We start from the raw sequence: 27,830 nt of genomic DNA, 5'->3' as shown, positions 1-27,830 counted from the left end.
GGGTCGAAGTCGCATGGGGGGAGGAAATCTTCTCAGGTCGCGTCGACTCCGATGGTTGCTATGGAAAAACCGCCAAGATCATCTCTATCACCTATTTTGGAAAGTAGACGCCGATTGGACATGGAAAATCTGGGAGATACAACCGCTACATCTATTTTGGACTCGTCGGTAGCTCCAGCCGAGCCGTCAGATCGCTGGTACTCTGGTGGTACTCTTTATGAAACTGCCGAGGACATGTCAGCTGATGCTACAGTGATTTCGGAGGTTGCTGCGCCCGACAATAGCCATATGTCAGTCGATAAACATAATTCAACAGTAGTTGAGGGCTCAGCAACTGAAAACAGCAAGAAAAGAACCCGTCCAAAGTCTTCACCAGATCGTCAATACTCAGCCGGCGCCGATCCGAATGCGACTTTAACCGAAGTTGGAGCAGCTCATCTCCCGAAACATACAAAACGAGCACACCGTGAAACGAGGCCCGTCGAACCTCTAAACATCGGCACAAACTCGGGTCAGTCATACGACTAAGCGCAAGTACTGCCCCACTCAGGTCCCCTATTCATCGACCGGGGCCTGAAAAGGTACGGAAATTATCACAGTTTACCGTCGCCGACGTATTTTGAGTTCTTCTACATGTGCAGCTACTCCTTCATGTCATCACCGCTCGGACATCACGAAAACTTCGCATCTGATTCAAGCTTTTTCCCAAAAAAGGGTTTTTTAACGCGAATCAGACTGCCTCGACGTTTCGAACCTGCCATGTTACTCATCTTACGCTTATACTCCTGCAAAAATCACACACTTTGGCCTTAGAGGACGTTTCAGTCTCATGGGGGGTATTGGGATCTTAGATTCGTTAGACTCCCTCGTCCCCTAAGGTCACTTGCTTATCTAGATCGAGCTTTGCTCGGTCGCCGCCGTGTATTTCTCTTCATTCGGTAATTCTCGCAGTTCGTGAATTAACCTCTATTTTACTCCAGCTCGAAATACAGACGTCAAAGATACTTTACTCGTTTTCTTCCTTCGTCCAGATATAGAGAGCAGGCAAACTACGCTAGAAGTGGGAGATTCAGCAGAAGCTAGGATCCCTTCACAATTCAAAAGAAAATCTATGGATAAGGCCTCGTTTGCGGAAACATTAGCTGCGGGAGATGCACACAAGAGCACGCTCAGGAGCATTTCTAGGACACATCTTCGACAATCGAGTTTGGGACTACGCTCGAGATTATTTCGTCCATCGACTGGTTACGAACGAAAGCTCCGAGAAAATCGTAGGGACGAAGGACAATTCGAAAGATTTGGAAGCAAAGATTCAAACCGAGTGATTGAAACTCTACACTGTAGAGTCTACAGCGTTCAGTTAGAGGAGCAGCGAAAATACTGGGAAGAAAAGTTGGAAGTAAATGGCCTTTGCGAACGAAGCTGCCCGCCACCCCGAAAAACGACTTCGATCGGTGACGGAAAAAGCAGTCAAGGCGTTCACGGAGTTGCAGAATGAGCGCTCGATGACTCGTAGCATGGTCGAGACGAGAACCGCGCAAGGTAAAAGAATTTAATCCTTTTAATAATTTCCAGCGTGACTTCAGCGCACGTTTTCACCAGCTTCCTTGCGGCTCGGCTTCGGATGAGCTCGAATTCAATATGAGCATTCTCGACCTTGCTGTCATCGGAAGAAAACCGTTTTCAAGTTCAAAGATAACTTTTAAACGATATAAAGATGACCAAGAAATGCTAGAGAAGCCTTTCAAAGCAAAAGGAAAGCACAGTTCTCTTCATTTAGGTACGATTTTCGTTTTTCCCTATTTGGTTATAATTTTTTATCCTTTCTAGCCTGTAACCAACAAAAGAGAGGCCATGTTCTGAAGAAAATAATCAATCTCTATGCAAGATATGGCTTTAAAGCCGAGCACAACATGTCCACAATTGCTTGGCTACTTGACGATGGCGGGGAATTTGCCGATCCAAAAGAACCTCTTATAGGTACAGTCAAAAATCAAGAAGCGAAAATTGCGAAAATTGCGAAAGAGTTTCAAAGGCGATGAGCGGAGAAACTTCACAAATTTGAGTCCTTCCTGCTTGGGCTCGACAAAGCTAGCGAAAAGTACGATCAAATGGAGGAACAAGATTTCGCGGAAAGTGACGATCCGGATTTGAAGGAGGCATTCAAGATCTGGAAGAGTCAGCGGAAATTTGCCTCGCCGGAAGCACAAGGCCAGTTCGCAATTTTTCTTGTAAAATTACAGTTTCAAATTTCAATTTTGCGAACTCAAATAGTGGAGTCTATAATAGAGCGTCTATTTAAAGTTCAGCGATAGCAGTTCTGAAAGAAATATTCAAAGAGTTCTCTCCTGCTTCTTAATAACTAATAAACGAAGTTTTCAAATCTTAGACTAAATTCATCTTTCTGCAAATAAAGGAATTGAATTCTCGTTAATAACGAGTCGTTATGCTTGCGGCTTGCTGTTCGGAAACTCGCTGTTTCGGCCGGTCCAAGGGCAGCTAGATTTCCCATTCGCGTATTCGTTCAGCTTTTCTCGCATTAAGTTGAACATGAAGTTGCAGAAGTCCTCGTCGACGCCGATTGAGCGGTAGAACACGGATTGCTTCATGAAAAGATCATATCATGTCAGACGCTCCAGCTCTAGGAGGAATTTAAGACCTTGCAAGTTCGCTTAAATTCAAGAAGTCCTCGTAAATATCCTTGTTGACTTTCTCGTAGAAGCGAATGATGATGTAGGCGAGGTCGAAGGCTCTAGTGCCTGCTCTTGCTACCGCTTCAGAATCCTCGCGTCCTCGAGCTCTTTCTCTGATGAGATGAGATGCTTGATTGTGATTAACAAAATGCTCAGCGGGACTGATTTTCAATTGAAAAGCCAAGAATTCCGTTAGTTGAAGACCAAATCGATGACTTTGAAAATGTTTAGTCGATGTGATTTTTGAGTATTCAAATTCTCCTCACGTGGACGAAGAAGTACTCAAATGATCGTCTGACATTCTCTTCAAGCTGTTATTTTGAAAATATACTTTTTTTCATTTTACAAAAGCAAATCTTGAAATCAAAGAAGAAAACTCCTGTTTTTTCGAGGTAAAAAATTAGTCAAGAGCAGTTGTAAATGAGGTGAAAGACGCATGTTTATTTGAATACAAAACAAACTTTATTCTTTTTGTCGAACCCGTCTTTCGAACTGCAGTTTTGATTTATCAGTTTCCCAGATTTGGCAGAATAGGTACCGGGCTTCAAGCAAACAAGTCCTTATTCCCAAGCGTTTTTAACGGTTAGCTGTATCAGTGCAAAATGCCCTCAATCCGCAAAGTCATCACTGTCTTCTTCTCTCATGCCACGATTGGAGTCGCTGTTCTCGTCGCCAAGCTCTTCTTTGATGAGCATCAAAGAAAAAAAAGGGACAAGGAACTGAGAAAGAAAATGAGCAAAGGTAAGTTAAGGGCTCGAATTTTCTTCTACAACGAATATTCAGAACTCCTAGACACGCTGGAAAAGACGGAGCCGAACCAGAAGAGAGAGTTCAAATTCTGTCGTGAAGAAAATACGATCCGGAGAGCAAGCGCCACCAGATCTTATCCAACGAGCGAAATCGACACTGAAGTCGTCCCAGATGATCATTTATCAAGACTTCTACGACGAAGATAGCTTTGATTCCGCCATAAGCAATTCAACAAAAAGCGTCGACGAGGAGCTGAAATTCTGCGACTTGGCAGCGTCATCGACTTTGGACTGTTACGACGACGTCGTGAAAAAATCATCTTTGAACGGACTCTTCAATTTGTTGGAACAAGTTTTGATTGCCGAGATATTCCAGGAAATCATCTCGTGTCTTGAGGAATTCCTCTTACGCGCTCGGATTGAAGAACAGCTGGTAAGTCCATTTCAAAGCTCCGAAATTCAAGTCGTCTTTAGCTCGAAATCGCGGACGGAAGGCGCGAGCTTGATGAAAGTGGTCGTCAGCTTGAGCGAACAAAACCTCGGCCAAGAGCTGCTCCAGAGATCGGAAATGACGCTGGAATGGACTGAACGGCTTCTCGAGGAAAAATAAGGAAGAAAAGAGATTCAATCCGCTGCCTCTATGCGGTGAATAACATGATCGAAGAGACGGATTGGACTCTTCGCCGCAAGAAATCAAGTAAGCCCAAACTTCACAACCGCGGAGTCGCCCTCTTTTGGGTCTTCAAAGTGAATTCGAAGATTTTTCAAGGCGAGGAGAGTAGCGAGCGTGCTCAGTCCAATAACCGCGTCGTAGTATTTCGACTCTCCAATGCGCATGACCATTTTCTGGTAAAAGGTCCAGGAAGGCCAGAGAGACCAGACACTCGCTCGAGAAGAGAAAAGGGGATGATGATCGATGCAGCTGGAAATCACGCTTTCACAAAATCTGGCGAAGAAATCAAGGAAGACTTTTTTTGAAACTTATTCATGAAAACGCGTTCCTGAAATAAAACCAACGAGAACAGGATTTGAAATGTAGTTGACGACAGCGCCCAGATCGAAAATTCCGAGAAGAAGAATGATCGCTCCGGAGCAGAAACAGAGCAAGTTCGCCAATCTCGGGTCCGATTCAGATCTGAAAAGCGCCGTTTTCGAAGTCTCAAGGGAAGGATTGTTACGTGACGGCAGCCATCGGAATCCACGTTTCTTGGACCCACGGCGAGATCTTTCGATCTGCCCATAAAGGTGTAGACGATGGCTGAAGAGAGGAGCTCATAATGTTGTTGCTTGTTGTGGAAATGAAACGATCCAAAGTTCATGGAAAGTGAAAATCAACAAGAAAACACCCCTTTTCCATAAATAGAAATAGCTTGACCGGTAGGTCTTTTGTGGCTGCTTAGTGCATTTACTCTCCTTTTGTGGTCGACAAATATTCCTACGAAACCATTTTCTTCGTTGATAAGCTCAGTCACATTTCAATCTTTAATCTTAATTTTAATGGCACACAGCGTTTCCGACTGAACTTTTTTGTTTAAGATTAGGCGAACGCGTATTTCTTACCATAAATAAGGACAGTACTATCAACATTAAAGAGTTCCAGTAGCTGATGTTCTTTCACAGCGAGGCCTCGGAAGAAGTCAAAAAGACCTGTCAGGAAAAAACTGCTTTATTCCTTTCGTTGATCAGTTTTTACGTCAAATAATATATAAATTGCACGATTTGGATGACGGCGTCGATGAGGACTGGAAGGAGTTCAGAACTGTTGCAAGACTTATTCGGGGAAAAGACGACAAGAAGCAGTCGAACGAACTAGAGGAGCAAATCAAGAGCGAGTTCAAAGAAATAGCGGTTTGCGAACTGAAAGTGATTTTTTGTAATTCTTCAGGGCTCCGATGGAAAAATCTCTAAAGTGTAGTTTCTACCAAGCAGCTTCACTACCAGCTGTGAAATGTACAAACTTCAGATCCACGCGAAAATGAGGAGAAAAATCGGGAATCAATAGAAAAATTCGATGTTTTTTTCAAATCTTTTCAATCTTTATTTCAGGGATAAATCCTTTTAAATTCTTTACTAAACTGTGGGTTGAATTCAGATACTAGGCTCTAGAATCGAAATTTGTAACTCCTAATTGAGAATTTGACTTTCCACGAACGCGCGAATCTAATTGGCCGAGGCGCGTCAGTTGAGAATCCAGTCGGGCGAAATCGCGCGCGAAAAAATTTTTCCGAGACGCAGCTGCCAATTTCGCGAATTACGAATTGTATTTTATCGATCGAGAATTTCGAGAGGAGAAAAGAGAGAGAGAGAAGAATCAGACAATGTCAGAAGATCGATTTTACCGGGCGAAAGGGCCGCAAAATGTAAGATTTCTATTTTTAATTCAAATTGATTATTCGAAATTATTAACCTTCTTTATTCCAGAGCCGTGAAAAGTCAAATGACCTGGACAACCTGGCGGAGCAATTCTCAAAGTTCTCCGTGGCAAAACCGCGAAAAGAAGAACATCAGGAGCCAAAGAGTTACCAGCACGATCACGATCGAGAAGTTCGGCTTCATCATTCTGGAGATTCCGGATCTGCCAAGGACCAGAATCACAACGACGATTATGAAAAGTACAGGCATCAGTTCAAGAATTCAAACAGGTAAGTAAAATATTGTTTTTCATGAAAAGCCGCGTTAAAAACGAAGCTGCGATGCGAATCAATTCAAATCCGCTTTTTGGGCTCGGCAACCTAATTAGAAAACCTGAGTCAGGGTTCATAAAGAGTAAAATGAAAAGGCGCGAAGCGGCTTTTTTAAAAACAAAGCCGCGAAGCGGCTTCGCTAGTTAAAAAATTCATTGAGTTGATTATTTTGGCGAAGCGGCTTTTCATTTTATTCTTTTAGAACCCTGACTCAGGTTTTCTACTCAGGTTGCCGAGCCCAGTCCGCTTTAGAGCGCGGCTTTTCGGTCTTTTTCAAGAAGCGGCAAGCGGCCTTTCAGTTCTCAGAATAATTCTAGAGATATCTTAATCATTTCTTATTTCAGAGGTCGTAGCGGAAATCGCGGTCAACGAGGTCGTCTGCAAAACAACCACATTCGCCAGAGCCACGAAGATCAAGACCAAAATCGTCAACATCGAAATCCTCGAAATGAAAATTGGAAGAATCGAATCCAGAACGGCGACCACGATCACTCCTACAACGGCGAAAATAGCCAAAACTACGAAAACAAGACGAAACAGAACAAAAGCGTCAAAATGGTCAAGGGGCGAAATACAGTCGACTTCAAGCCAAGCTACAAGCCGCCAGATCTCCGATTGGTCCCTGCTCCTGTTCACTGGACTTCCTACAAACGCCCTTACAACCATAGGTAGGGAGAAAAGAGCGCTACTAGAATTATTCAACAGAGAAATCGATCGATTATTTCGTCCTTCTCTTTCTCGAGCAATATTTCTGGGACAATAATAGAGACTTTTAATTAAAATTGAGATTAGGGATGTCGTCGTTGTAAATGGCCTATTCGGGGATGAAAACGACATGTCCATTTACAATAGTCTACTTGATGAGATTCAAAACTCCGGCATCGATCAAGGTAAAAATTTAACTCACCATCGAAACAAGGTCATTTTTGTTGAAATTACGAAAAGACAAAATCTCTCATAATTCGTTTTAGATAAACTACTTGTTAAATGGCACAACGACTCCCACTTGATCGCCGATGATAAACAAGGAAATTGGAAGAAGAGGTGTCCCACCTTCCTCAAAGTTGTGAAGAAAATGACAGAGTACTTCAAAATGGACGTGAAAGCGACGCGCTTCAACTGGTACAGAAATTCGAGCGAGTGGAAACCGTTTCACCACGATGCAGCTGCTGTAAAGGTAATTTTAATTAAAAAGGGGAAGAGGCGGATTGACCTTTCTTAAAGCGGTTTCATCCTTCACTCGCTATTTATCAAAGCTTTATTATCCTTTTCTATTATTCAGGCGGACAAGGCGAAGACGCAGAACCTCACCATTGCAGTCAGCTTCGGCATGGAGCGCGAAGCTGCCTTTGAACACGCCAAGGAACTGTTCCTCAGATTTTGAGAAAGAGAGAGAAAGAAGAGGCTTGGAAACCTGTGAAAAAACCTGAGTCATGCCCTAAGTCAGGGTCTGAAATGTTCAGAATTTGTTGAAAAAGCTGCTACGTGGCTTTTCATCTGAGATTTTTAAACCCTGTCAGTTTTTTTACACAGGCTTCCAAGTCTAGCTCGGCTTTTCCATTGATAGGTACTCCTAGTTCTCTTCCTTCATGGAACAGTTGAAAAGACAAAAACGACGATCTCCGTGCCCCAGTACAACGGCACCATCTACACCTTCGGCAAAGAAGTGAATGTCGAATGGCGCCACGGAATCCCGGCAGTCCACCCGAACAATTTCAAAGACGAAGGGCGCATTTCAATCATCGCCTGGGGTTGGATTGACGATATGATCGAAGACTAATTATTTTTACTCCTTTTCTGCCCCCTTTTATCTGAAATATCTTTGCTTAGACAAAAGCTGTCTAAAATGCCAGTTCTGCTAAAATTGTTCCGAACGAAAAACTTCCTATTTTCCCCTTTTAGTTAAAATTTCTGCCCAAAAGTCACTGACCAAGTTGAAACTTGAAAGCCCCTAACTCTTTCCTCCCTTCAGATGATCAGTTGGAAATCGTACACGGCGCTAGAATCAAATTCGAAAATATGAAGAAAGAGATCCAAGTCGAGGTCTTTGGCGCAGAGTCGAAGATCCTCGAGGTCGAAAAGAAGGCGACAGGGCAAAAGCTGTTCGATTTGATGTGCGACTCACTGGACATTCGCGAGAAAGAATACTTTGGCTTGTATATTTCCCTGAAAAACGACCAAAGAAAGTGGATCAGGTATTCTTCTTTGTTTTGAAGAGATTGGAGATGTTTTTGAAGGCTGGATAAAGAAATAAGAAGGCAGCTAAAAGAGCCGTGGCTGGTGAAGTTTTGCGTGAAGCTCTACCCGCCAGATCCGGCCTATTTGGTCGAGGAAATCACCAGATTGTACATGTATCGCCAACTGAGGGACGATATTGCAAAGGGACGACTTCTCGCTTCATTTGTTACGCATGCATTGCTAGGAAAGGGCTTTACAGAATAAAACATAACGATTAAATAAGCTAGAAATGTCGTATCTTCCTTGATTCAGCTCTCATTGAAGAAGTGAGACAAGAGCACTAGAATCAAGTAAAAAGGATCGAAGATAGATTCAAACACTGATGAAGCCCTGAAAAAGGTTCGCTAGCAGCTCAAGCTGAACTAGGCGATGCTCCTGTTCAGTACACTCAAAAAGATCACAACGCCCTCGTCTCGCTCAAACTCGCTCCAAACGTTTCCGAAAACTTAATGCAACGAATATCCGACCTTCACGTGGCTCACAATGGATTAAAGACTTCAAAAGCGGAGCTGAAGTATTTGGAAACTGCTTCGAAATTACCGCTTTATGGGTAGTTCTTTGATTTCGCTGGCGAAATTGACCGTTTTTAGGCTTCATCAATTTCACGTCCGGGACGCGGAAAATACGGATCTTGTCCTGGCCTGCCATTTTGGCGGAATTTACATCATGCAAAACAGTAAGAGTAACCCCTTCTCCACCGTTTCCATCTGATTTCTAGCGATCTTGTTGAACAGATTCGCCTGGCCAACGATAATCGAGCTCAGCTACAAGCGAGATATCTTCTATGTCAAAGTACGAGCTGGAATAGTGAACAACTTGGAGACGAAAATCGGCTTTATTTGCCCATCCACAGGTTTGTTCTTCCATAAAGACGCGTCGTAAATGGCCAATCTAAGGAGTGGCGAAGCGAATCTGGCTGATTGGAATCGACCATCATCACTTTTTCCGCGTTGAAACGACGCGAAATACAATCAAGGGCCGAAAATTCCAGCGAACGCAGGCAGAACTCATCGACCAAGTCGGCAAGCTCAAGGTAGACCTCCCTTATCTCCCTCATCTACCTCTCCTTAGCGGTCGAATACGCACTCGCTTGATCGAGCCCGTTCTCTGCGAGCTTCGCGACTGTTCGTCTCTTCCGACAACTTGACAAACGGCGTCAGCCCTGTCAAAAAGACGCCGCTAAAGACGATCAATTCCAACGCCTCAAACACGCTTTCTTCTGGCCCTACTTCTTCCGCGACGAGTCCGACGCCTCCTGCCAAGCCGTTGCGAAGATCGAGGATGAATCTAACGGTAGGAATGGCTCATTTCTGCCGGAAAATGAAAATATTTTGTAGAACGCAACGTCGGAAAAGAGCATCTCTGACAATCCAAGTTCAAATAGCGCAGTAATCTATGGAAGAAATACTATAATTGGAACAGATGAGCAAGGGCTTGACTGTACTGCCATGACAGGTAATTCTTTATCTTCCGCAGCAAAATCATTATCTCTTCACTTCAGAGCTTCCGACTTCGATTGAAACCGAAAGCGAAAGTCTCTTGCCGAAACGAGCCATCTCTTTTTACGAGGAATCTTCAACCGAAGAGGTAACCATTCCATCATCATTTCTAGCGCACTGCTTACCTTCTTTTCAAGTCATCAACGCTGGAAAAAGCGTCCCGAAAACTCTCCTCTCAGCAGCGTTCGCGATCGTTGATGCAGCTCAGAAGAAACTTCATGGACAAATGATGATTTTGTGACTTTGAATCTTAATTATAACTCCCTGCCTGTCTATTTTTGTAAATCTGCTCCTCTCTTTCTCTTCTTTTTCAACTCAAAGTACTCATTCCTGAAAAGAATATCTTCAGATTCTTCATTTTTTCTCGCGCATCTTCAAAATTCAATTCTTGAAAACAAAATCTTATTAGTGCCTCCCCTAGTTTAATCGGAAAATCGGTATTTTTGTTTGACCATTAACTTAAAGAATGTCAGGTTTCGTCTTCCCAACGGGGCTGAATCTGTTAGACAAGAAAACGAAAGAAATTGTCAACTCGAAAAGCTCTTCTTCCGGAACTTCCAATCCCTTCTGCCCCGAGATTTCGAATCGGAGAAGGGTCGTTGCTAAATCAGGAACGGCCTTTTATAATTGCTGGGATAGAGAAGCCGCTTGCGGCTACGAAACGGGAAATGGTTAGCCGCGAAAAGCGCGGCTTTGTCATTGTTTCTTTGATTTCTCTCTATATATGAATATTCAAAAAGACCTTAAAAGACGAAAAACTACTTGTTCCAGATGCCAAGCGTCGCGAACGATACAACCAAGAAAAAGAAGACCGAGTCAAGTTCTTCAAAGACGGCAACTCGCGAAGCTTCGAAGTCCAAGGCGATAATATAAAAGGCCGTTTGTTGAATTACGAAGCGCACCAGCAAGAAGAACTCAGAAATCAAATTGTTAAAAGCATCGTTATCTCCGAAAAGGTAGAAAAGTCAATCATTTTTAACGGCCTTAAAATTATCTTCAGAAAAAGCGAAAGGAAGAGGCAAAAGCAAAAGTCGAAAGGGCCAAGAGTTCGACAAAACCCACCGCCGTCATGATCAGAGGACTCCGCGAAAAGACCTTCAGAAAAGATTTTATAAGAAGTCACATGGAAAAATTTGGAGAAATCGTCAAGATATCCTCAGGTTTGATCCTCAACGAATTCTTTGGTAACACTTTTCTTTAGTTCAAGGCCATGCAAGAGCAGTAATGGTTCGATTTGCCGAGTATAAAAGCGCGCTCAAAGTTCATAAGCAGTTCAACAACCCGGAAATCAAGGTATTTTTCTCTTTCCGAGGCTGTAGGCCGAGGGAGGGGCGAAGTTCTCCTCGGGGAGGGACCCTCCCCTTTGAATTCGGATGGCTTCAACACCTTCCTCGGCCTGCGGTTATAGGTAGAGTCGTATGAATAGCAGTACATCCTTCATCATCTTTCATTGATCAATTCCGCTTTCAGATCTTCCCGCGCTTCCCCAACGCCGAGATCAAACTAGTCAAGTCCGAAAGCAAACGTCAACTGCCACGCGTCCCTGCCTTTGCTCCCGTTCCCGATACCCCCGTCATGTCCCCTGCTCCTTCTCCTGCCTCCTTCACTAGTTTTCAATAGTTCCTTTTTTTCCTAAATGTTCCTTTTTCTTCTTTTTCTGTAAAAAAAAATCCTGCATGGTGCAATTTTCTCACTTTATTTCAAATTCTGTAGTTCCGAAAAAATAAATGATAAAGGTATATTTTTCAAAATTTACTGAAAAAGAGACGAGGTCCCTTTTGAGCGTGTTTCTTTCATTTTAGCATTTTGGTTTATTTCAATTTGAATTTTTCATATTTTCATGTTTATTCTTCTTTTTTGAACGCGTTTTTTAAGGCAAAAGTAAGTAGAGTTTTTCAGGAATGTAATTTCAAGACGCAAAAATTTTAAATTTGAGGAGCCAAAATGTACAGATACGATTTTATCGATTTGGAAATAATAGAACATGTTGAGAAATTAAGAATTTTAAGGGTAGGTTCATTTGTTCATGATTTTTTGGAAAATACAGGTCAAGAGCTCAATTTTGATAATAAGATAAGAATTTTTGGGTTTTATTCTGGACTAGAATCACTTTTGAATAGAGTTTTCTTAAGGGGTAGCAGTGGAAGCTCGGAAAGAGTGAGGAAAGTGAATGTTCATTATCATCGTTGTTGGTTCTTTTTGAAATACTGTGATGAATAAGTAGAATACTGTATAAGGTGAGGAGAAGAAACTTGTGCGTGAGTTGGCTTTTTGAATTTTTAGAGCAGGTTGCATTTCTTCGGCTTCTTTTTCTTCTTGTTTTTGGCTGATTAGTTGGTTTTAAAATTAGTTAACTCAAAAAATTTGGCTAGGGATAAGTGAGTGTATTAGTAAGTTGGTTAGTTCACAAGATTATACATTTCTTTCGTTTCTTTTCCTTTTTAACGGCTAATCTAGCTTTAAAAGACTTCCCCCGAGTCCGCAGGCCGAGGAAAGGGGGCGGATTCCCCCTCCTTTTAGTTGAAGAAAGGCCCCCTCAAAGGCTCATACTGTGGGTGGAGGCCCCCCTCTTGTAATGCTTTCAGTATATTTCCCCAGATAAAGCTCTAAGGGGGGAGTGGGAGCCTTTAAGGGGGGTCTTCACTGAAATCAAAAATAAGGGGAGGGGGGCTTCGCCCCCTTTTCCTCGGCCTTCGGCCTCGGGTCTACTATGCTTGAAGACTCTTTTTTATGAAAATAATTAAGCAGCCGTTCCGTTGGTGGTGGATATAAAACAGCTCGAATGGTTTCGTCGAAGAGTTGCTTGAGTCCCTTCTGCGTCAGCGCCGAGCACTCAAGATACCTCACCGCTCCAATTTCTTTCGCCAGCGATTGACCCTAAATAAATCATTTACAAACCCAGACCCGATCAATTGACGAACCTGTAGCTCTGTGATAACGTTGAGTTTCTTCTCTCTTAGTTTGTTGATTGTGTCTGGATCTTCGCGCAGATCTGTCTTTGTGCCGACCAGGATCACTGGCGTGTTTGGGCAGTGATGCTTCACTTCGGGATACCATTTTCCTTTTACGTTCTCGTGAGAGGCCGGAGAAACAACTGAATTTGAAAGTTTAGTTATTTTACTTGATTTCGAAGTCAAAAAAACGAGAAATCGCTTGCGGCTTCGACTAAATCAATCAAGAGACGCGCTTAGCGCGGCTTCTTTATTCCTCTTTACGCTGGGTGACGGGCGGCGACGTTCTGCCAGAACGGCGTTCTGCAAATACAGAACGGCGTTCTGCAAATGCAGAATGGCGTTCTGCATAAGGATTTTTTTTTCCGATGTAACTTGATTCTTATCAGATTTAACGCATTCAGCGAAGCTTAAAGAGTAACTCCTGACTTAAGAAATTCTGAGATTTCCTTTAAGACAGGCGCGAAGCGCATATATTTTCTGAGTGCAGAACGCCGTTCTGTATTTACAGAACGCCATTCTGCATTTGCAGAACGCCGTTCTGCTGCAGAACGTGGCCGCCCTACACCCTTTACGCTTGAAGCTGCAGGCGGCTTCTCGGCCGCTTTGAAAAAAGATAAAGAGAAAAAACCGTCTCTTGATTGTTTTACTCGAAGCCGCGAACGGCTTCACGATTCCAGCAAAGATGTGTTTCGTACCTGAGAAACAAATGAGAAAAATATCAGTCTGTGGATAACTGAGAGGGCGCAATCTGTCGTAGTCTTCTTGTCCCGCTGTATCCCAAAGGCCTAAAAAGAAATCAAGAATTGTAAAACAATAAAGAAGCATTACCTAGATTAACTGGTGTATTATCAATAAGAACGTTTGCTGAAAAATTGTCAAAGACTGTAGGTATGTATTCTCCCGGGAAGGCGTTTGTCGTGTAGGATATCAGTAGACAGGTCTTTCCCACTGCGCCGTCGCCAACGACCACGCATTTTATTGGCTGAAAAAAGGGGGTTAGGAACTTCTTATCGGATGGGATTGAAAATTTGATTGGGATTTTGATTTATTTTTATCGTAAAATTCAAAACCTTATTAAATTGAGGCTCTTATTGGTTTCAATCAAGATTCTTGCTTTCTGATTGGTCATTTAGAAATATTAATGCTTCTTATTGGTCGAAAGCCCTTATCATAGAAATGCGATGTTTTTGGCTTGTTTTAAAACTGCTTTATAAGCACATATTAATTTGAAGAAATTTGATTGGATAAGAATCGAATCTAAGCATTTTTATTGGTCAGTTTAATAGTTTACCTGCATTTTGAGATTTTTCTTTCAAAAAGCCCTTCTCTCTTCCTTCTCAATTTTCACGATTTTCGAAACTTCATAAAGAAATAAAAATAATCTGAAAAGAAACAATTTTGTTAGAATCCGCCAAAAACAGTATTAAAAACAAGCAGTGCTCGCTGGCCATGATCGAGGCGCTTTTCGGTAAATAGCGATTGGAAAATCGATAACGCTGAATAAAATGGATTCCAACTGATGGAAAAAAGAGGCATTCAGGGGAAAATGAGGGGGTAATCGTCTGAGTATGAGCTTTTTCGGAGAAGATGAGTCAGAAGTAGATCATTTTTGATATAAAGAAGGGTTGAAAAGAGGTTCACAAATACATAAATCAGCTTCAAAATAATTCGATATATTTCTTTAATCTTCGCGGCAAAAATTAATCATTCGATGAGTTGCTTCTCATTGTTCTCTAAGTTTCTTAATCTCGCCGGGTTCTCAAGAAACACAGTACAAAAACTTAGCTACGGAAACAATAACAGACTTTTTATTCTTTCCGAAAATCATCGAAAAGGTCAAAGCGATCTTTTTTGTCTCTTTTTTGTTGAAATCAACGAAGAGCGAAAAGCAATTTTGCGATCAGATTTGAATCTTGGGAAAGTGATTCTGCCGTTCTCATTCAATATTTGACGATTAGCCAGTTTGGTACGTCATTATTGAATTTCAAAGAGTCGGCGATCTCAAAAATCATTAATGAAAAGCCTCGTAGCGGCTTTTTTGGAAACGAAGCCGCTTCAAATGACCCTTTCTGTTGATATTTTAATTCTTTTTTGCGGCTTTGTTTTTTTAAAAAGCCGCTACGCGGCTTTCCATTAATGATATTTTAATTTAGATCCTGACTAAGGCCTCGTAACCTTCATTGAAATGATCTAACAGGAATTTATGTAACAGAGTCTTCTTCTTATATCTCTTTCTTTCTCAAAAAAAGGTAAAAAAGACAATTTCACGGGTGAAATTTTTACGGCGTTTGGTGGCTCTTTTGTTGTTATATTGTGGCGTTCTTTAGATCTCGGCGGAGAAATTTTTTCAGAAAGGAAATTGTTAAAATGCACGGCTCATTGGCCACTATTGGAGGCGGAGAGCGCGCTCCGGCCAATCCTGAGCCAAATTAGTCAAACTGAAGTCTACACTCCGCCCGCTTCCGACGCGTTCCGCCCGAGCCCGAGCGGGGAAAAGCTCTTTTAAATTGAAACAAATAAATTATTCTGTAATTTGATTTTCGAAACTGATTTTCGCGACTGTAATGAACTCGTCTGAGACGTTGATTTAGCGTTAGATTGTCTCATTATTTTTAATTTCAAACTCAAGCAGCTTTTTTTGAGAAATGGAAAGCTTCATTTTCAAAATAAAGATTTTCGTTTTCAAGACAGATTCTCAAGATGGACTGTGGTAGACAATCAAATTCGAAAGATTAATTTGTAGCTTTTTAAGAAAACAAAACAACTAGCAGAGAACTTTCGAAGATCAGCCCTTTTCTTTTCCTAGTCATTTTACGAACGGCTTTCTTTTCAGCAACATTTTATATTAATTAGATAATTTACGAACGCCGTGAAGTTGTCGCTCTTTGTGTCTACAGCTTCATGAATGTTTCCGAAAACGAGAATTTTAATAGAATTTTTTGTCGGAAACAATCCAAGATTTTACGAAATCTTCCTCAAAAAGCCGGCAGTACTCATCCGAGCAGGAACAAATCGACTGCGAAGACTCTCCCGCAACTTCAGCTTTCGCTCTTCTTATCAATAAAACGCTTTTGTCCGGTAGTTTTGTTTATTCAGCAATTCAGTTAATTTCGTTTTCCGAAGGAAGGAAATGCTTCTTTCATGATTTTTTGGAAATTTTCGAAATATTCTTCAACTAAATAAAATTAAAATCCGTTCTGAAAAAAATCTCACAGACCATCTTTTTCTGTGATATTCTCGTCTCTATTTTCGAGGTCCTTTTCAAGATTAAATCCGGCTTCTTCCAGGCTCTTTTTCATTTGTTCCGTCAATGCCGATGCTCGCTCGACCACACGGTCGTAGGCTCCGTCTTTTACCAAGTTTTCCGAGGTCTCCGCGAAAGTCTCTGCTAGGCAAGGCGGGTAAGCTGAGTGGTGCTTGAAAGAACTTACATGCAAACTCTAGAATCTGGCTGAAGCCCTGTTGGACGCAGGCAACGCCTTCCTCGATCGTCATTTTCTCGCTGTGGCATTCTCTTGGTCGCTCGAAATCGTAGTTCGCGACTTTTTCAAAGATCTGATACATGATTAAAAAATCAATTGAAGCGAATACTTACCTCTTTGAAGTTGCCAGAAGACGAACGAATGATCTTGTCCAAATCTTCAGCCGCTCCATTGAGCACGCGAAAATCTTGAGCTGCAGCGAGACCAGCAAAAAGTCCGAAAAGTTTCATTTCAAAATTTTGCTGATATTGTTTACAAAGTGTTGCCCTGCCTAGACTAGCTTGGTGAAGACATTGTGGACCAACGTGACAAAAAAGGTGACCTTCGTACTTGAAATAAAGAAATGAACCTAAAATAAGAGGTTAGAAAAATCTTAGCTTTTGGCGTTCTTGAATTTCTGTTTGAGATTTAATACCATTGTTCCTTTTTATTCAATTTTCCAGAACATAAAAGTCACAAAGACTCCCAACTCGTCGAATTTGACCTCAAAAAAGCAGAAAAGTCTGAAGCTCAGACTCTGAACTTGAGTGCGAGGTTCAAAGATTGCGCGGCTTATTTCAAGACAACGCACTTGATAATTTTCCTTACTGATCAATTTTCTTCGAAAATGAAGAAAAATTCAAAAATATCAAAGAGAAAATTTTGGACCCTCGCTCGACTGTTCTTGCTAGAAAAGCTGAGAAAGCCGCTGGATTTGGTTCTTCTCTTGACGGTTCCTTCTTTGAGCTCGATTTTGCTTCTCAGTTTCAGGGAATCAATCGGTAAGAAAATTCCCTCGTCCAATCTCTATCTTAATTTTCAGCGAGAGATTACGACACGCCGCAAGTAAACCTCCCGCCAATAATTTCGTCAAAAGTCTATCCCAAACGATTCTCCGTGGTCGACACTCATGAGATCCTCTTCACTCCAGACACTCCTCGTAACTTTGAAATCATCAACAAAACCTGCTCCGACATCGGTCGAAAATTCAGCGGCTACGACTTTTTCGGCAACATTTCTCAAAAGAAAAGAATTGTGCCGAAAGGATTTTCGACAGTTGAAGACATGGAAGAGTACATTCATTCCCGATCGAAAAATAGCACTTTGAATATTTTCCTCGGCGTTCATTTTCATTCAGAAGTTTCTAAAAAGCTAGATTTTACGATTCGAACAGTTCCAACTGCTGGAAAATATCCAATCAAGGGAAATTGGAAGGGCTGGATGGGGCATTTGACCTCTCCGACGATTTTTGGGAAAATGATTACGAACACAATCGGCTCAACTTTGATCGACGATCATTCTCAGTGGTCGCTCTACTACACCGAAGCATTTCTACCCGTGCAGAACTCGATTCAGAAACAGTTTCTAGAGCAAAACGGCGTCAAAAATGATGCTGAACAAATTTTACAGCCGTTTCGACAGTCGGTCAAACTGACTGCGACTTTTGCGGAAATGGCGCGGCAACAACTCCACCTGATTTTCATGATCGGATTTGCGCATTTTGTCCAACACGTGATTCGGACTATCACTCGCCATAGGGAAGAACATCGACTGGATTACCTGTCTCTCGTTGGCGCGTCGCCGAAGGACATCATTCTAGCGCACCACTTCGTCAGTTTGGTTTTTCAATCGATCGCTTCTGCCATCGTTTCCTTCTCGTTGACTGCGAAGATTTCGACCAACGGCGCGATCTTTCCCCACACTTCGTTTTCCGTTATCTGGCTTCTTCTCACTGCTTATGGTTCTTCCTTGATTTTCGTCTGTCACTTTGCTTCGACATTTTTCAAGACGCCAACAACGGCGGCAACAGTGACTTCGGCGATCATTTTCTTCATTTCCGTCCCGCATGGATTTATCTCGACCAGCTGGCGTCTCATGCCATTTCTGCTGAAAATTGCGATCATTCTCAATCCAACAATTTTGCTCGCATTGGGCTGCGACATGATCTGCCATTACGAAGGCAAAAAGATGGCCTTGTCTCTCAATAAGAATTTCTTCAAGAGAATTTTCTTTGAAGATCCACTGGGAATGGTCGATGTTATCTTCTATCTTCTTCTCACGACGCTGTTTTACTTCTACCTCACTCTCAAAATTGAGAACATAAAGAGCAGAAAACTCAACTCCCAGAAGAAAACGGACGCTTTTCGCTTCGAAGTGCAAAATTTATCGAAATTCTACTCTTCTTCCGGTCAAGTCGCCTTGAAAAACGTTTCCTTCAAAACTGAAGAAAAGACAATAACAGTTCTTCTCGGCGAAAATGGATCAGGAAAATCGACGCTGTTGAGCATTCTATGCGGATTTGTTGAGCCCACATCTGGATCAGACCTCATCGGCAGCGGGAATTGCGGATACTGTCCGCAGCACAACATTTTCTTTGAATTTTTGACGGTGAAGGAGCATTTTGAAATCTTCTCCGAACTCTCGGCTGAATCTTCTTTTGACCATGAAGAGATTGAATCCTTGGCAAAAGACGTTCAACTTTCCGAAAAGCTCGAAAACTTTCCGAATCAGCTTTCGGGCGGTATGCTTCGAAAGCTTTCTTTAGGGCTCTCCATCATCGGCCGTCCGAAAAGATTGCTTTTGGACGAACCATCCTCCGGACTTGACCCGGTCTCTAGAAAGGAACTCTGGGGAATATTGAAAAGTTTATCAAGCGCGACTTCTATTCTCATGTCGACTCATTACATGGACGAAGCGGAAAACTTAGCGAACTCGGTGATTTTCTTGAAAGATGGGCAGCTTCCCGAGTCTGGATCGCTCAAAGAAATGATGAAAGACGAACCCTCATTCAGACTGTCCTCATTTTTTGATCCAGTCAATACAGAGAAAGGAAATTGGCAGCTAGAAGAACGAATAAAAAGTTACGAAGTCCTTGAAAAAGCCCTTCAGAAAGCCAAAAAAGTGACGATCAAATTTCGTCAATTCTCCTTACTCAGCTTCGAAAGTGCTTTATTCTTCTGAAAAGAAATCCTTTCATCCTCTTAATGCAGTTTCTCCTCCCGACAGCCGTGATCATCTTGACAGACATCTTCCTCGACAGCAATAGAAGCGCAAGCCCGGAAGCATCAACGGTCAATTTCGACGATGTGCTGAAAACGATCGGAACGGGACTGAACGGAATCGTCCACCTTCCAGACTACGACTTTTCTTTGTTCCCGAACGACTTTTTCCACGCTCCTCCAGCTGCTCTCCTTCATTCTCATCGAACCCTTCTTCAAAAGCAAAGAGCAACTCGAGCATGTTTCTGACCCACAAGCCCTTTGATCTTCCCCAGCCGGAGGGAGACGCGCTCTTTACAGATTCGTTTGTGAAAGGAATGACCGTAGTCTACAACTGTATTTTGGCGATGATGCTGATGATGGCGCCGATTGGAATGAACGCAGTGGAGGAGAGAACAACTGGCTTCAGGCAAATTCAAGCGCATACATCGAACCTGAAAAGGCATCACTTCTGGCTCATCCAGTACGTCACCTGTCTAATACAGTCAGTGCTACTTCTTGTCGCAACGATGGCAGCGACGAGTTTTTCATCAAATCGCCGAATTTTCTCCTCGGACTCGACGAATTCTCGCCCGTCTTTTTCGTCTGCATCCGATTCTTTATTGCCCACATGCCGGTAGCTTTCATCCTCGGCCATCTATCAGAAGACAAAGGCTCCTTCATCGGCCACCACAGCAACGTCAACATCATTTGCACGGTTCTGATGTTCATGTCCGCCACCTGCGCGCAGATCTTCACCGGAAACGAGCAAGAGTCTTCTCTTCTCTTTCAGCTGTATGGAATTCTGCCTTCGTACAACTTCGCGATCGAGCTTTTGAAATCTATTCGTCAAATTCTTTCTCGAAATTATGCATCAGTAAAAAGACCACGGGAGTATCTTTCTTTTGCCAAGCGATACAGATTGATTCGATGAGCGTGGTCAGAATATCTGGCAATTCGTGGATAAGAAAATGGTTGGAGAAAATAAAAGGTTACAAAATCGTTTAATTTTTTAACAACCATGGAAACAGATGCTTTGGTCTTTCGTCTATCTACTGGATGATTCTCTTTTTCCTTGAAAACTGCGATGATGAACTAACACCCATTGAAGAAACGAATTCTGTTCCTAATTCAGAAGAATCCATTCAAATCAAAAATATCACCAAAATCTACAAAGGACGGTCTAAAATTCTTCATTCTTTTATTTTCTCGATTCTTCATTTTGAGACCCTTTAATAGAAAAGCAGCGAAAGAAGGAAGTACTGAAAGATGTTTCTTTCAACCTTCATCGTGGGGAAACCATCTGTCTTCTCGGCTCAAACGGGGCTGGAAAAACAACGCTCTTGAGCATTCTCTGTCAATTAAAGACCCCATCAAGTGGCTTCATTTCGAGATCAGGAAGAATCGGGTATTGCAGACAGCAAGATTGTCTGCTAGACAACTTGACGGTAGAAGAAACGATCGAAATCTTACTCGGAACAAGAGGAATCGAAAACTGCCAGCGAGTCGCGAAGGAAATCAGTTCCCTCGTGGATATTGTCAAATATTCCAAAAGACTGACGAAAGAGCTTTCTGGAGGAGCTAAGCGAAAATTGTCCGTCGCCATTTCGATTCTCAACAACCCGGATTTCATCGTTCTTGATGAACCTTCCGTGAGTGCTTGCTTCTTTTTCTGTATTATTAATTTTTTTTCTAGAGCGGTCTGGACCCGTCAGCGAGGATCAAAATGAAAAGCTTGCTTCAAGTGTTTGAAAAATTAAACAAAGGCGTTTTGGTGAGCACTCATGTGGAGGAAGAAAGCAAAATATTGGGATCGACGTCGATATTTTTAGATCGAGGTCGAGTTAAAGAAATTATCAAATACTGATTTGCGATAAAAAATAAAGCAAAAGACTTTTTGTTGGTTCATTTATTTCTCGCTTCCCAGTCAGAAACTTGCAGGTCATAGTAATCGCTTGCTAGTCTTGTCATCACCTTCGCCGTCATATTCGTCATCTCCGACTTCGAAATTGTCTGTTTTGTCGACACCAGAAAACTTGATATCAGCTGAAAAAATGGTTATTTAAAAGTTTCTCAGAGGGAGTTCTTACATCAGCAGTGGGGTGCAGGTAGAAATTACTGTAAGATCCGCTCAAATAATCGCCTTGAAAGACGCTTAATTTGCCAAGTTCTTTCAAAATCTATAAAACATACAAAGAAGGATTCTTTCAAAACCTAACCTTGTTTGTTTCCGCTTTGTCGATTATTCCGTCTTCATTTCTATCGAAAATCTTGATCATGGTCGATCCGGCCGTCGCGATGAAATTGGCAAAGATCTTTTCGAACTTTTCAAAATCAAGTTTTCCATTTCGGTCATCATCAAATTCGTCGAACGAAAATTTGAGGAAATCAATTATCAAACTTGTTTCTGAACGAATTTTTTATTATCTCAGCTTTTATTAACTTCGTACTTTGATTGATTTTGAGGTCTTTCATCAGCTTTCGGCCGCATTTTGCGAGAAGATATTTTGGAATTTCTTTTCGGCATTTTTTAATTGATTATTTTCCAAAAAGAAACCCTAAAATCTATTTAACAAACGCACCTTCATCATTCTCTCTACAAATATCGAACAATTTTCTCGCCGCAGATGAGTACCTCCCACTCCACTAAAAAGCTCTATCAATTGTCTATTCGCAAGAAGTATTCTAAAAGACAGGAAAAACTTACTTCTTCAAGTAGAGCATCGGTAATTTGAACAGATTCCTCAGCAGATTCCCAAATAATGTCGTCAATTTTAATCAGCGAGCTGGGAATTCCCGCGAAGAGGTTTTTGTCTTCAATGTTAAAATCGACCAAACTGGAAACCACCATTTTCGCCTTCTCGATTTTCATTTTCGTTTTTTCGTCCACCAAGTTTTCACCGCCCAGTTCTTCAATTAGCTGGTCGAAATTCGCGTTCAGATTGTTGAGGCTTTCTTCTACGGAATAGCTTTCGCCGAAGACGTTGATCAAAGTTTTTACTAAACAAATTTTGAAAAAAATCCATCAAAAATTTTCTTACTTCCAGAAGCATAAACATCTTCAACAAACGACTGCCCACACTGCGCCACATTTTTAAACGAATTCATATTCGCGCAAATTTCCGGCAAAACAATTTGCGATTTCGCAAACTCCTCCTTGATCTCTTTATACCCGCTCAGGCTGGAAGTGAACATTTTGTCCATATCGCCGACGATTTTCTCGATCGATTCGGCCGGAATTTCCATCGACAAAGAAAAAGAGCAAAAAAGAATAAAACATAAAAATTTCATGAGATTTCGAAACGAAAACAAGTCTCTTTTGGCAGCGCTTTTTGGCTGAGCGGGTTCTTTTCTGCGGTCAAAGTCGAACCTGAGTCCATTTTCAATTTGGCAGTCGAGGTTCAAAACGAGATACTGAACTCCATGTTCAAAATTTTCCATGAAGCAGCAAGCTACAAGCTTTATTTGATTTATAGCGCGAGACTGCTGTAGGTAGGTGAAAACAGGCGTCTCCGGAGCGATTATAGCACCTTGGTCTGAACCTAACAGCCAAGATCATTGAAGGTCGAATGTCTAGAAATCCTACATCATTCGAAAAAGACCGCGTTTAAGCTTTTCCCAAGAAAAAAACTCATTTTTTATAGAAAAAAGAGGAGAAACTTCAGATGAAAAATGACGGGAAATTATGAAAAATATCAATAAGCAAGAATTTGTTAATTTGAACTCAAGTGTTAGGTTCGTTTCATTATCCTGAGATAACGCCCTATTTGCTGAATTTGCAAAATGAAATTACAAAATGGGGAGTACCAACTCAACTCGCGCATACTCGAAAATTCTGCGCATCAAAAAACGATGAAACTTTTCGGATTCTTCGCCGCCTTCGCCTCCTCAGCGGAGCCGACTCCCTTCCCGGTGATTTGAGCGATATTATCAACAGTTTCGACATTGGAGAAGTGAGTATTTTCTTGTCAATTCTTTCACTTATTGAATTTTCAGATGATGGACAGAGTTGCTGACTTCGATTTAAACAGAGAATGCGGCAAAATGAACTCGATCGAGGACGGAGTCGCCTGCTTGGAAAAGGGAATCGGCCATATTGTCGATCTTTCAGGTTCGTTTTCGTCTTAGATTGTTTAAAAAAAGTCATTTCAATGTTTAGCCGAGGGAATCATCGACCAAATTGACATTGTCAACCAAATGAAGGATGTTTTCGGGGGTTTGGGTGACGAATTCGGCCTCGGAAATGGAAAGAAGAAAGCGTCGTTTGGTTCTTCCTCCAAAAGAGGCTCTTCTTCCCGCGGAAAGGTTTGAGCTCGGAAAGAAACATCGCTGAAAATGTGTTATTAACACTCTCTTAAAGAGATCGACTAAAAATGCCGATATCATCGGCCAGATGGCGGACGCGTTCGGAGACTTGGGAGGTCTTGGAAGCAAAAAAGGAGGATCGAAAGGATTTGACTTGGGCGGACTCGAAGGACTTCTGAAAAATCTTTAACTGCTGCTTTTTGACACTGATTTTGAATAAATCAAATAAATGTATTGCAAAATTGAAAATCAAATTTTAGCTTGCAGAGCTCTTGTCGAAAGAAGTGGGCTCCTTAAAATTAACGACAATTTACGATCATCAATCTCTTTATTTGCCAAGCACTTGAATTTGAATAAAATGGCCATTTTGCCATCTTTTTCTTGAAATTTTGTAACATGCAGAATCGAGGCATCTTCGTCGAAAACAGAGAGGGCAAGGATCCCTGGACTGACAAGGGAGTTCCGGGCGATTGGATAACAGAGCTGAAAATTGGCGATCTTGGAGCGACGCGGTCTCTGGAGGAGGATGAGGTTTTGATCAAAGTAAAGGTAAGGCCCTTGAGAATGATTGATTTTTCAACTCTGTTTCAGGCAGTTGGCATCTGCGGATCAGATGTTCATTACTGGACTCAAGGCCGAGGAGCCCGATTCGCAGTTGACAACAAAATGGTTCTCGGCCACGAAGGCGCTGGCGAAATCATCCAAGTCGGATCCAAAGTCAGCAACGTTGTCAAAGGCGATCGCGTCGCTTTCGAACCCGGCTACGCGACTGGCGACGATGAATTGACGAAAAACGGGCGCTACAATTTGAGCAAGGTGTTTTTCTGCGCCACGCCGCCGGACGACGGTTGTCTCTGCCAGTACTTCGTGCACAAGGCGAGCTGCTGCTACAAGATGCCGGAAGAGATGAGCTACGAGCTGGGCGCGATGATTGAGCCGCTTTCTGTTGGAATTCACGCTGCTAAGCGAGCAAGAGTTGAACCTGGCCAGGATGTGCTTATTACTGGAGCTGGGCCGATTGGACTTGTGAGGTAATGAATAAATTAATTAATTAATTATTTGATAATAAAAGCGCGATCGCAGCGAGCGCAAGAGGAGCCGGAAGAATCGTCTTAACAGATGTCATCGAAAGTCGCCTAGAGCTCGCTCGATCCCTTGGTTTTGAAACTGTTAATGTCATGTCAAAATCACGTGACGACATTTTGACCGAGCTTGGGCAAAAATTCGACGCTGTGATGGAATGCACTGGTCGAACAGAATGCATGCAGCTTAGCTTCGGATTCTAAAGAGCATTCAATTTAACATCGAGCGGAAAAAAATAAATCCCGAAAAAAGCATCTTCGCGGCGAAGCCAGGATCAACAGTCGTTCTCGTTGGCTTGGCTCCGCGCGACAAGATGTACGAGTTGCCAATCATGCTTGCTTCGGTTCAGGAAATCGACATTCGCGGCGTCTTTCGCTACTGCAACACTTGGCCAGCTGGAGTCACCATAGCCCAGAAATACAAAAAACAGATTGAAGGAAAATGTCAAAATAGACTTTAGCAAAAACAGTAGCGATTTCTGCTTTTTGACTTGTTGAAAGCGCTGATCTCGCATCGATTCAAACTTGAAGAATTCGAAAGTGCCTTCGAATTGGCGCGCTCTGGAAATTGCATGAAAGTTATGTTTTCCCTTGAATAAAGAATAATGAAACTCTATTTTTACTTGAAAGAAAAACTCTTCGTTGATTTCAATTTTGATTTATTTGGATTTTTTTTTGAATAAACAGAAAAAATTGAACTTTAGCGGTAAGACTTTTCGATTATTTTTTAAATTTTTGGCAAGTTTGTATTTCTTTTTTTCCGCTTTGCGATTTCGAGAGGTCAGTTTCTTTTTTTACAGTTGAAGAATGCACGCGAAATGGAACAGGTAGATATATTTTTAATTCTTGGTTCGTCGGTAGTTTTTTTTCTTTGGAGGCAGTTTAGTTGGCTTCATCCCTCTCTTGTGGCGAGGGGTAAGTGTATCTAAACAGGCGATGATCGATGCTTAGCCTTTTTTTCGACACTTACTGAATTCGATTGTTCTGATTTCTGTTGAGAGTTCCGGCGTTGCTGGCAATGTCGGAGTCGTAATGAGGAGACATGTGCCCGTTGAGCAAGGCGACGCTGATCGAACTGGTTTCAGAGCGGACTTCTTCTTCGTCCAGAAAAGTGGAGAAATGAGGTCGGTGAGGGTTGTTATTGCCGCGGCGGCTGAGACTTTGATAGCTTTGGGAAGAAGGAGGAGAGTAGATCAGCTTTGAAGAGCTCGACTTGCTCATTGGCGCGGCGATGAAGGTATCTGTTGCGGCTCCTTCTGGAAACGAAAAATATGGAAAGAAAGTTTCATCGAATTTTACCTTGGATTTGATTATTATTTTGCCGAAGAAGCGAGCCCATCCACTCTTCATCCCCAATTTCTTGCGGCTGAGTATTGTAACCAACTGCTGGTGGCGGCGCTAAAGATAACAATAATTAAATCACCCCGGAAGTAACTTTGACGGGTTTTAGCGAGCAAGTGCAGCGCGAGTGACAGCTGGACCAAGTGCCGACCCGTCAGCTAGCCACTTGAACAAGTCACTTGCGAATTCGCCAATTTTGCTGGCTTTTTTAGAATTTTTTTTACCTGGGAAGTTGTAGGAGTTTCCCGGGTAGTTTTGAGTCGGAATAGATTCGCCCTTGCCAGAGTCGTTTCCAGAATGATAGGAAGATTGCCCAGGCGACTAGAAATAAGTAAAAGAGAGTCAAAGGGATGAAAAGCTACCTGCATGGCTCTAGGATCGTATGGTTTCGTCCAGTTGCCCTCAAAGTCGTTTCTTGAGTCGAGAGTAGCGCCATGCTTCGAGCTCGCCAAATAATCATGCCCCCCTTTTTTCATCGAAACATTGTAGGCTTCTTGGTGCCCTTGTTTTTTCTTGCTCCAGCAGCGCGCTCTAAAAATCGGCATTTTAAATAAATGATCCTCTTCCATATTCTTATTTGGCTTGAAGAAGTGCCACTGCTCTTACCTGCAACAACAGCAAACCAAAACAATCAGCAAAATGAGGAAAACCGCTGCTCCGCCGCCGATAAAGACAATGTTCGCGCTCAAAATATCGGCGAAATCGTCATTGTCAAGATCTTCAAGTTGGGTTTCATCGACGATTGCGGCAATTTCCGTGGCATTTTTGCTCGCTCGAGTGTTGATGAACACTGGAAAGCGGATGGTGCTGTTTTTTGGGGAAGGAGAAAAATTGTCGTTGGCGGCGATTTCGACTAGAAAAAGCCCGTCAGCGTGATTGCCCTGGTAGTCGAGGAGGTATTTTCCGGTTTTTGAGGTTTCCTGGAGCTTGAAAAATTGATTCGAAGTCGGAAAAAGTTGAATGGAAACATCCTCTGCGGTCGTTGAAGCGTCTTCATCGCTAACTTCCAATCTCGATACAGTAACATTCGCCTGTTCCTCGACCACCGCGTAGGATTTGCCCTTGTTAGTCCGCAGCGTCTTGAATTTCTTGAACTCGATCGAAGGAGCGAACTCGTTGACGTCGAGAAGCTGGATTTTGACATGTGCCTCGCTGACTGTCATCCCCTGCATTTCCGGGTTTTCGGCGGTAATGACAAATTCCCATTTTTTGTTGTTTTTCTCTCCTTCATCTTCAAAATCGAGTTGTCTTTTGAGAACAATTTGGGCGGACTTTTTATCGGCCATCATTTCCAACTCGAAGGGATTCGGCGGAGTCGACAGCTGACTTTTTTCAGGTTTGAAGTCGAATTTGATGTCGGAAAAAGCAGGGCTGAGATCGTTGTCTTCAGCGGTGATGATTCCAATTATGTCGCCTTTTTCAGCAGTTTCGGGGAATTCGAAGCTGTATTTCGACTTGGAAAAGGTCGGCTGGTTGTCGTTCTCGTCGATAAGCTCGACAAAAATGCTCGTAGCGCTTGTTTTTTGCGGAAAACCGCGGTCTTTTGCCACGAGTTGAAGTTCCATCTTTCCCAATTCAGCGCTTTCCGAGTCGAGCTGTTGTTCATCGTAATCGATTTTTTGCCTGAGGACGATCGAGACTGGCCCGCAATCGCCTTCCACTTCAGTGCCGAAGAGATACGAGTCTTTTCCAGTTAATTCGTAGTCGATGCAACCGTTTTCGCCGGCGTCTTCGTCCGTGGCGCTAAAGCGGTTGAGCAAGACGTAGCCGATTTCTTCCGATTCGGAGAGTTTGACTTGGTATTCTGTTTTTTGCGGTCAATTTTTGAAACTTTGAAAGAATTTTA

General features: G+C 42.4%; 10 protein-coding genes and 1 pseudogene across 10 annotated transcripts; 7 read left to right on the top strand and 4 right to left on the bottom strand.

The window, feature by feature from the left end:
• Nucleotides 1-1,109: 1,109 nt before the first annotated feature.
• LOC145705403 (uncharacterized) lies at nucleotides 1,110-2,205 on the top strand. Its single transcript, XM_081782867.1, has 3 exons — nucleotides 1,110-1,542; nucleotides 1,587-1,780; nucleotides 1,831-2,205. Exons 2-3 carry the CDS (start codon nucleotides 1,642-1,644, stop codon nucleotides 2,040-2,042), a joined length of 351 nt encoding a protein of 116 aa, XP_081638993.1. The 5' UTR covers nucleotides 1,110-1,542; nucleotides 1,587-1,641; the 3' UTR covers nucleotides 2,043-2,205.
• Nucleotides 2,206-5,606: 3,401 nt separating this feature from the next.
• Nucleotides 5,607-8,066, top strand: LOC145703504 (uncharacterized). The gene is made up of 7 exons (XM_081780867.1): nucleotides 5,607-5,802; nucleotides 5,864-6,084; nucleotides 6,471-6,794; nucleotides 6,919-7,016; nucleotides 7,098-7,303; nucleotides 7,409-7,489; nucleotides 7,733-8,066. The coding sequence occupies exons 1-7, from the start codon at nucleotides 5,761-5,763 to the stop codon at nucleotides 7,904-7,906; spliced, it is 1,146 nt and encodes a 381-aa protein (XP_081636993.1). The 5' UTR covers nucleotides 5,607-5,760; the 3' UTR covers nucleotides 7,907-8,066.
• Nucleotides 8,067-8,076: 10 nt separating this feature from the next.
• LOC145703503 (band 4.1-like protein 1) lies at nucleotides 8,077-10,468 on the top strand. The gene is made up of 10 exons (XM_081780866.1): nucleotides 8,077-8,321; nucleotides 8,364-8,549; nucleotides 8,705-8,914; nucleotides 8,955-9,040; nucleotides 9,083-9,217; nucleotides 9,261-9,397; nucleotides 9,436-9,657; nucleotides 9,702-9,819; nucleotides 9,866-9,951; nucleotides 10,001-10,468. Exons 1-10 carry the CDS (start codon nucleotides 8,146-8,148, stop codon nucleotides 10,091-10,093), a joined length of 1,449 nt encoding a protein of 482 aa, XP_081636992.1. The 5' UTR covers nucleotides 8,077-8,145; the 3' UTR covers nucleotides 10,094-10,468.
• On the top strand, nucleotides 10,330-11,614 carry LOC145701485 (uncharacterized). Its single transcript, XM_081778704.1, has 5 exons — nucleotides 10,330-10,534; nucleotides 10,614-10,819; nucleotides 10,864-11,023; nucleotides 11,065-11,156; nucleotides 11,334-11,614. The coding sequence occupies exons 1-5, from the start codon at nucleotides 10,330-10,332 to the stop codon at nucleotides 11,481-11,483; spliced, it is 813 nt and encodes a 270-aa protein (XP_081634830.1). The 3' UTR covers nucleotides 11,484-11,614.
• Nucleotides 11,615-11,739: 125 nt separating this feature from the next.
• On the bottom strand, nucleotides 11,740-14,242 carry LOC145702270 (ras-related C3 botulinum toxin substrate 1-like). The gene is made up of 6 exons (XM_081779488.1): nucleotides 14,109-14,242; nucleotides 13,646-13,799; nucleotides 13,513-13,602; nucleotides 12,785-12,957; nucleotides 12,619-12,740; nucleotides 11,740-12,179 (listed from the first exon to the last, which is right to left on the bottom strand). Exons 1-6 carry the CDS (start codon nucleotides 14,112-14,114, stop codon nucleotides 12,143-12,145), a joined length of 582 nt encoding a protein of 193 aa, XP_081635614.1. The 5' UTR covers nucleotides 14,115-14,242; the 3' UTR covers nucleotides 11,740-12,142.
• A 1,650-nt stretch (nucleotides 14,243-15,892) lies between these two features.
• LOC145704842 (uncharacterized) lies at nucleotides 15,893-16,543 on the bottom strand. Its single transcript, XM_081782310.1, has 4 exons — nucleotides 16,413-16,543; nucleotides 16,249-16,372; nucleotides 16,035-16,205; nucleotides 15,893-15,992 (listed from the first exon to the last, which is right to left on the bottom strand). The coding sequence occupies exons 1-4, from the start codon at nucleotides 16,527-16,529 to the stop codon at nucleotides 15,922-15,924; spliced, it is 483 nt and encodes a 160-aa protein (XP_081638436.1). The 5' UTR covers nucleotides 16,530-16,543; the 3' UTR covers nucleotides 15,893-15,921.
• A 363-nt stretch (nucleotides 16,544-16,906) lies between these two features.
• LOC145701483 (phospholipid-transporting ATPase ABCA3-like) lies at nucleotides 16,907-20,066 on the top strand. The gene is made up of 2 exons (XM_081778703.1): nucleotides 16,907-17,060; nucleotides 17,102-20,066. The coding sequence occupies exons 1-2, from the start codon at nucleotides 16,907-16,909 to the stop codon at nucleotides 19,237-19,239; spliced, it is 2,292 nt and encodes a 763-aa protein (XP_081634829.1). The 3' UTR covers nucleotides 19,240-20,066.
• Nucleotides 20,067-21,161: 1,095 nt separating this feature from the next.
• Nucleotides 21,162-22,642, bottom strand: LOC145701482 (uncharacterized). The gene is made up of 7 exons (XM_081778702.1): nucleotides 22,298-22,642; nucleotides 21,964-22,256; nucleotides 21,839-21,902; nucleotides 21,707-21,772; nucleotides 21,476-21,663; nucleotides 21,347-21,436; nucleotides 21,162-21,302 (listed from the first exon to the last, which is right to left on the bottom strand). The coding sequence occupies exons 1-7, from the start codon at nucleotides 22,545-22,547 to the stop codon at nucleotides 21,162-21,164; spliced, it is 1,092 nt and encodes a 363-aa protein (XP_081634828.1). The 5' UTR covers nucleotides 22,548-22,642.
• A 187-nt stretch (nucleotides 22,643-22,829) lies between these two features.
• LOC145704510 (uncharacterized) lies at nucleotides 22,830-23,779 on the top strand. Its single transcript, XM_081781962.1, has 4 exons — nucleotides 22,830-23,209; nucleotides 23,253-23,367; nucleotides 23,416-23,561; nucleotides 23,617-23,779. Exons 2-4 carry the CDS (start codon nucleotides 23,253-23,255, stop codon nucleotides 23,749-23,751), a joined length of 396 nt encoding a protein of 131 aa, XP_081638088.1. The 5' UTR covers nucleotides 22,830-23,209; the 3' UTR covers nucleotides 23,752-23,779.
• Nucleotides 23,780-23,957: 178 nt separating this feature from the next.
• On the top strand, nucleotides 23,958-24,959 carry LOC145701481 (sorbitol dehydrogenase pseudogene; annotated as a pseudogene).
• A 318-nt stretch (nucleotides 24,960-25,277) lies between these two features.
• Nucleotides 25,278-27,784, bottom strand: LOC145703867 (uncharacterized). Its single transcript, XM_081781265.1, has 6 exons — nucleotides 26,591-27,784; nucleotides 26,347-26,515; nucleotides 26,209-26,305; nucleotides 25,943-26,041; nucleotides 25,614-25,899; nucleotides 25,278-25,568 (listed from the first exon to the last, which is right to left on the bottom strand). Exons 1-6 carry the CDS (start codon nucleotides 27,547-27,549, stop codon nucleotides 25,526-25,528), a joined length of 1,653 nt encoding a protein of 550 aa, XP_081637391.1. The 5' UTR covers nucleotides 27,550-27,784; the 3' UTR covers nucleotides 25,278-25,525.
• Between the last annotated feature and the right edge of the window lie 46 nt (nucleotides 27,785-27,830).

This window comes from Oikopleura dioica, chromosome PAR (assembly GCF_907165135.1).
Source record: "Oikopleura dioica chromosome PAR, OKI2018_I68_1.0, whole genome shotgun sequence".
Lineage (NCBI taxonomy): Eukaryota > Metazoa > Chordata > Appendicularia > Copelata > Oikopleuridae > Oikopleura > Oikopleura dioica.
Note: the sequence above shows the minus strand (reverse complement) of the source record. Positions and strands in the feature narration are given on the sequence as shown.

Bases quoted from the DNA above. Each gene is read 5' to 3' on its own strand.
- LOC145702270 (XM_081779488.1), bottom strand. The intron at 12,958-13,512 runs GTACGAAACACA...TTTCAAATTCAG, and splicing joins TTTTCTCATTTGTTTCTCAG to TTGTTTCTCCGGCCTCTCAC. The intron at 12,180-12,618 runs GGAACGGCTGCT...AGCCAAAAACAA, and splicing joins GTTTTATATCCACCACCAAC to GAAGAAAAAGAAGCCGAAGA.
- LOC145701485 (XM_081778704.1), top strand. From the start codon at position 10,330: ATGTCAGGTTTCGTCTTCCCAACGGGGCTGAATCTGTTAGACAAGAAA. The intron at 10,535-10,613 runs GTTAGCCGCGAA...AGACCTTAAAAG, and splicing joins CGGCTACGAAACGGGAAATG to ACGAAAAACTACTTGTTCCA. The intron at 11,157-11,333 runs GTATTTTTCTCT...TTCCGCTTTCAG, and splicing joins TCAACAACCCGGAAATCAAG to ATCTTCCCGCGCTTCCCCAA.
- LOC145704842 (XM_081782310.1), bottom strand. From the start codon at position 16,529: ATGAAACTTTTCGGACTTTTTGCTGGTCTCGCTGCAGCTCAAGATTTT. The intron at 16,373-16,412 runs GTAAGTATTCGC...ATCATGTATCAG, and splicing joins CTTCTGGCAACTTCAAAGAG to ATCTTTGAAAAAGTCGCGAA. The intron at 15,993-16,034 runs GTCTGTGAGATT...AATTTTATTTAG, and splicing joins GAATATCACAGAAAAAGATG to TTGAAGAATATTTCGAAAAT.
- LOC145704510 (XM_081781962.1), top strand. From the start codon at position 23,253: ATGATGGACAGAGTTGCTGACTTCGATTTAAACAGAGAATGCGGCAAA. The intron at 23,368-23,415 runs GTTCGTTTTCGT...TTCAATGTTTAG, and splicing joins CCATATTGTCGATCTTTCAG to CCGAGGGAATCATCGACCAA. The intron at 23,562-23,616 runs GTTTGAGCTCGG...ACTCTCTTAAAG, and splicing joins GCTCTTCTTCCCGCGGAAAG to AGATCGACTAAAAATGCCGA.
- LOC145703504 (XM_081780867.1), top strand. From the start codon at position 5,761: ATGTCAGAAGATCGATTTTACCGGGCGAAAGGGCCGCAAAAT. The intron at 6,085-6,470 runs GTAAGTAAAATA...TTCTTATTTCAG, and splicing joins CAGTTCAAGAATTCAAACAG to AGGTCGTAGCGGAAATCGCG. The intron at 6,795-6,918 runs GTAGGGAGAAAA...AATTGAGATTAG, and splicing joins AAACGCCCTTACAACCATAG to GGATGTCGTCGTTGTAAATG.
- LOC145701482 (XM_081778702.1), bottom strand. From the start codon at position 22,547: ATGAAATTTTTATGTTTTATTCTTTTTTGCTCTTTTTCTTTGTCGATG. The intron at 22,257-22,297 runs GTAAGAAAATTT...AAATTTGTTTAG, and splicing joins AGATGTTTATGCTTCTGGAA to TAAAAACTTTGATCAACGTC. The intron at 21,664-21,706 runs GTACGAAGTTAA...AAATTCGTTCAG, and splicing joins AGACCTCAAAATCAATCAAA to AAACAAGTTTGATAATTGAT.
- LOC145703503 (XM_081780866.1), top strand. From the start codon at position 8,146: ATGAAGAAAGAGATCCAAGTCGAGGTCTTTGGCGCAGAGTCGAAGATC. The intron at 8,915-8,954 runs GTAGTTCTTTGA...GACCGTTTTTAG, and splicing joins TCGAAATTACCGCTTTATGG to GCTTCATCAATTTCACGTCC. The intron at 9,218-9,260 runs GTTTGTTCTTCC...GGCCAATCTAAG, and splicing joins CTTTATTTGCCCATCCACAG to GAGTGGCGAAGCGAATCTGG.
- LOC145701483 (XM_081778703.1), top strand. From the start codon at position 16,907: ATGAAGAAAAATTCAAAAATATCAAAGAGAAAATTTTGGACCCTCGCT. The intron at 17,061-17,101 runs GTAAGAAAATTC...CTTAATTTTCAG, and splicing joins CAGTTTCAGGGAATCAATCG to CGAGAGATTACGACACGCCG.
- LOC145703867 (XM_081781265.1), bottom strand. From the start codon at position 27,549: ATGGAACTTCAACTCGTGGCAAAAGACCGCGGTTTTCCGCAAAAAACA. The intron at 26,306-26,346 runs GTAGCTTTTCAT...ACTTATTTCTAG, and splicing joins ACGATCCTAGAGCCATGCAG to TCGCCTGGGCAATCTTCCTA. The intron at 25,569-25,613 runs GTAAGTGTCGAA...TCGCCTGTTTAG, and splicing joins AATCAGAACAATCGAATTCA to ATACACTTACCCCTCGCCAC.
- LOC145705403 (XM_081782867.1), top strand. From the start codon at position 1,642: ATGAGCATTCTCGACCTTGCTGTCATCGGAAGAAAACCGTTTTCAAGT. The intron at 1,781-1,830 runs GTACGATTTTCG...TATCCTTTCTAG, and splicing joins GCACAGTTCTCTTCATTTAG to CCTGTAACCAACAAAAGAGA.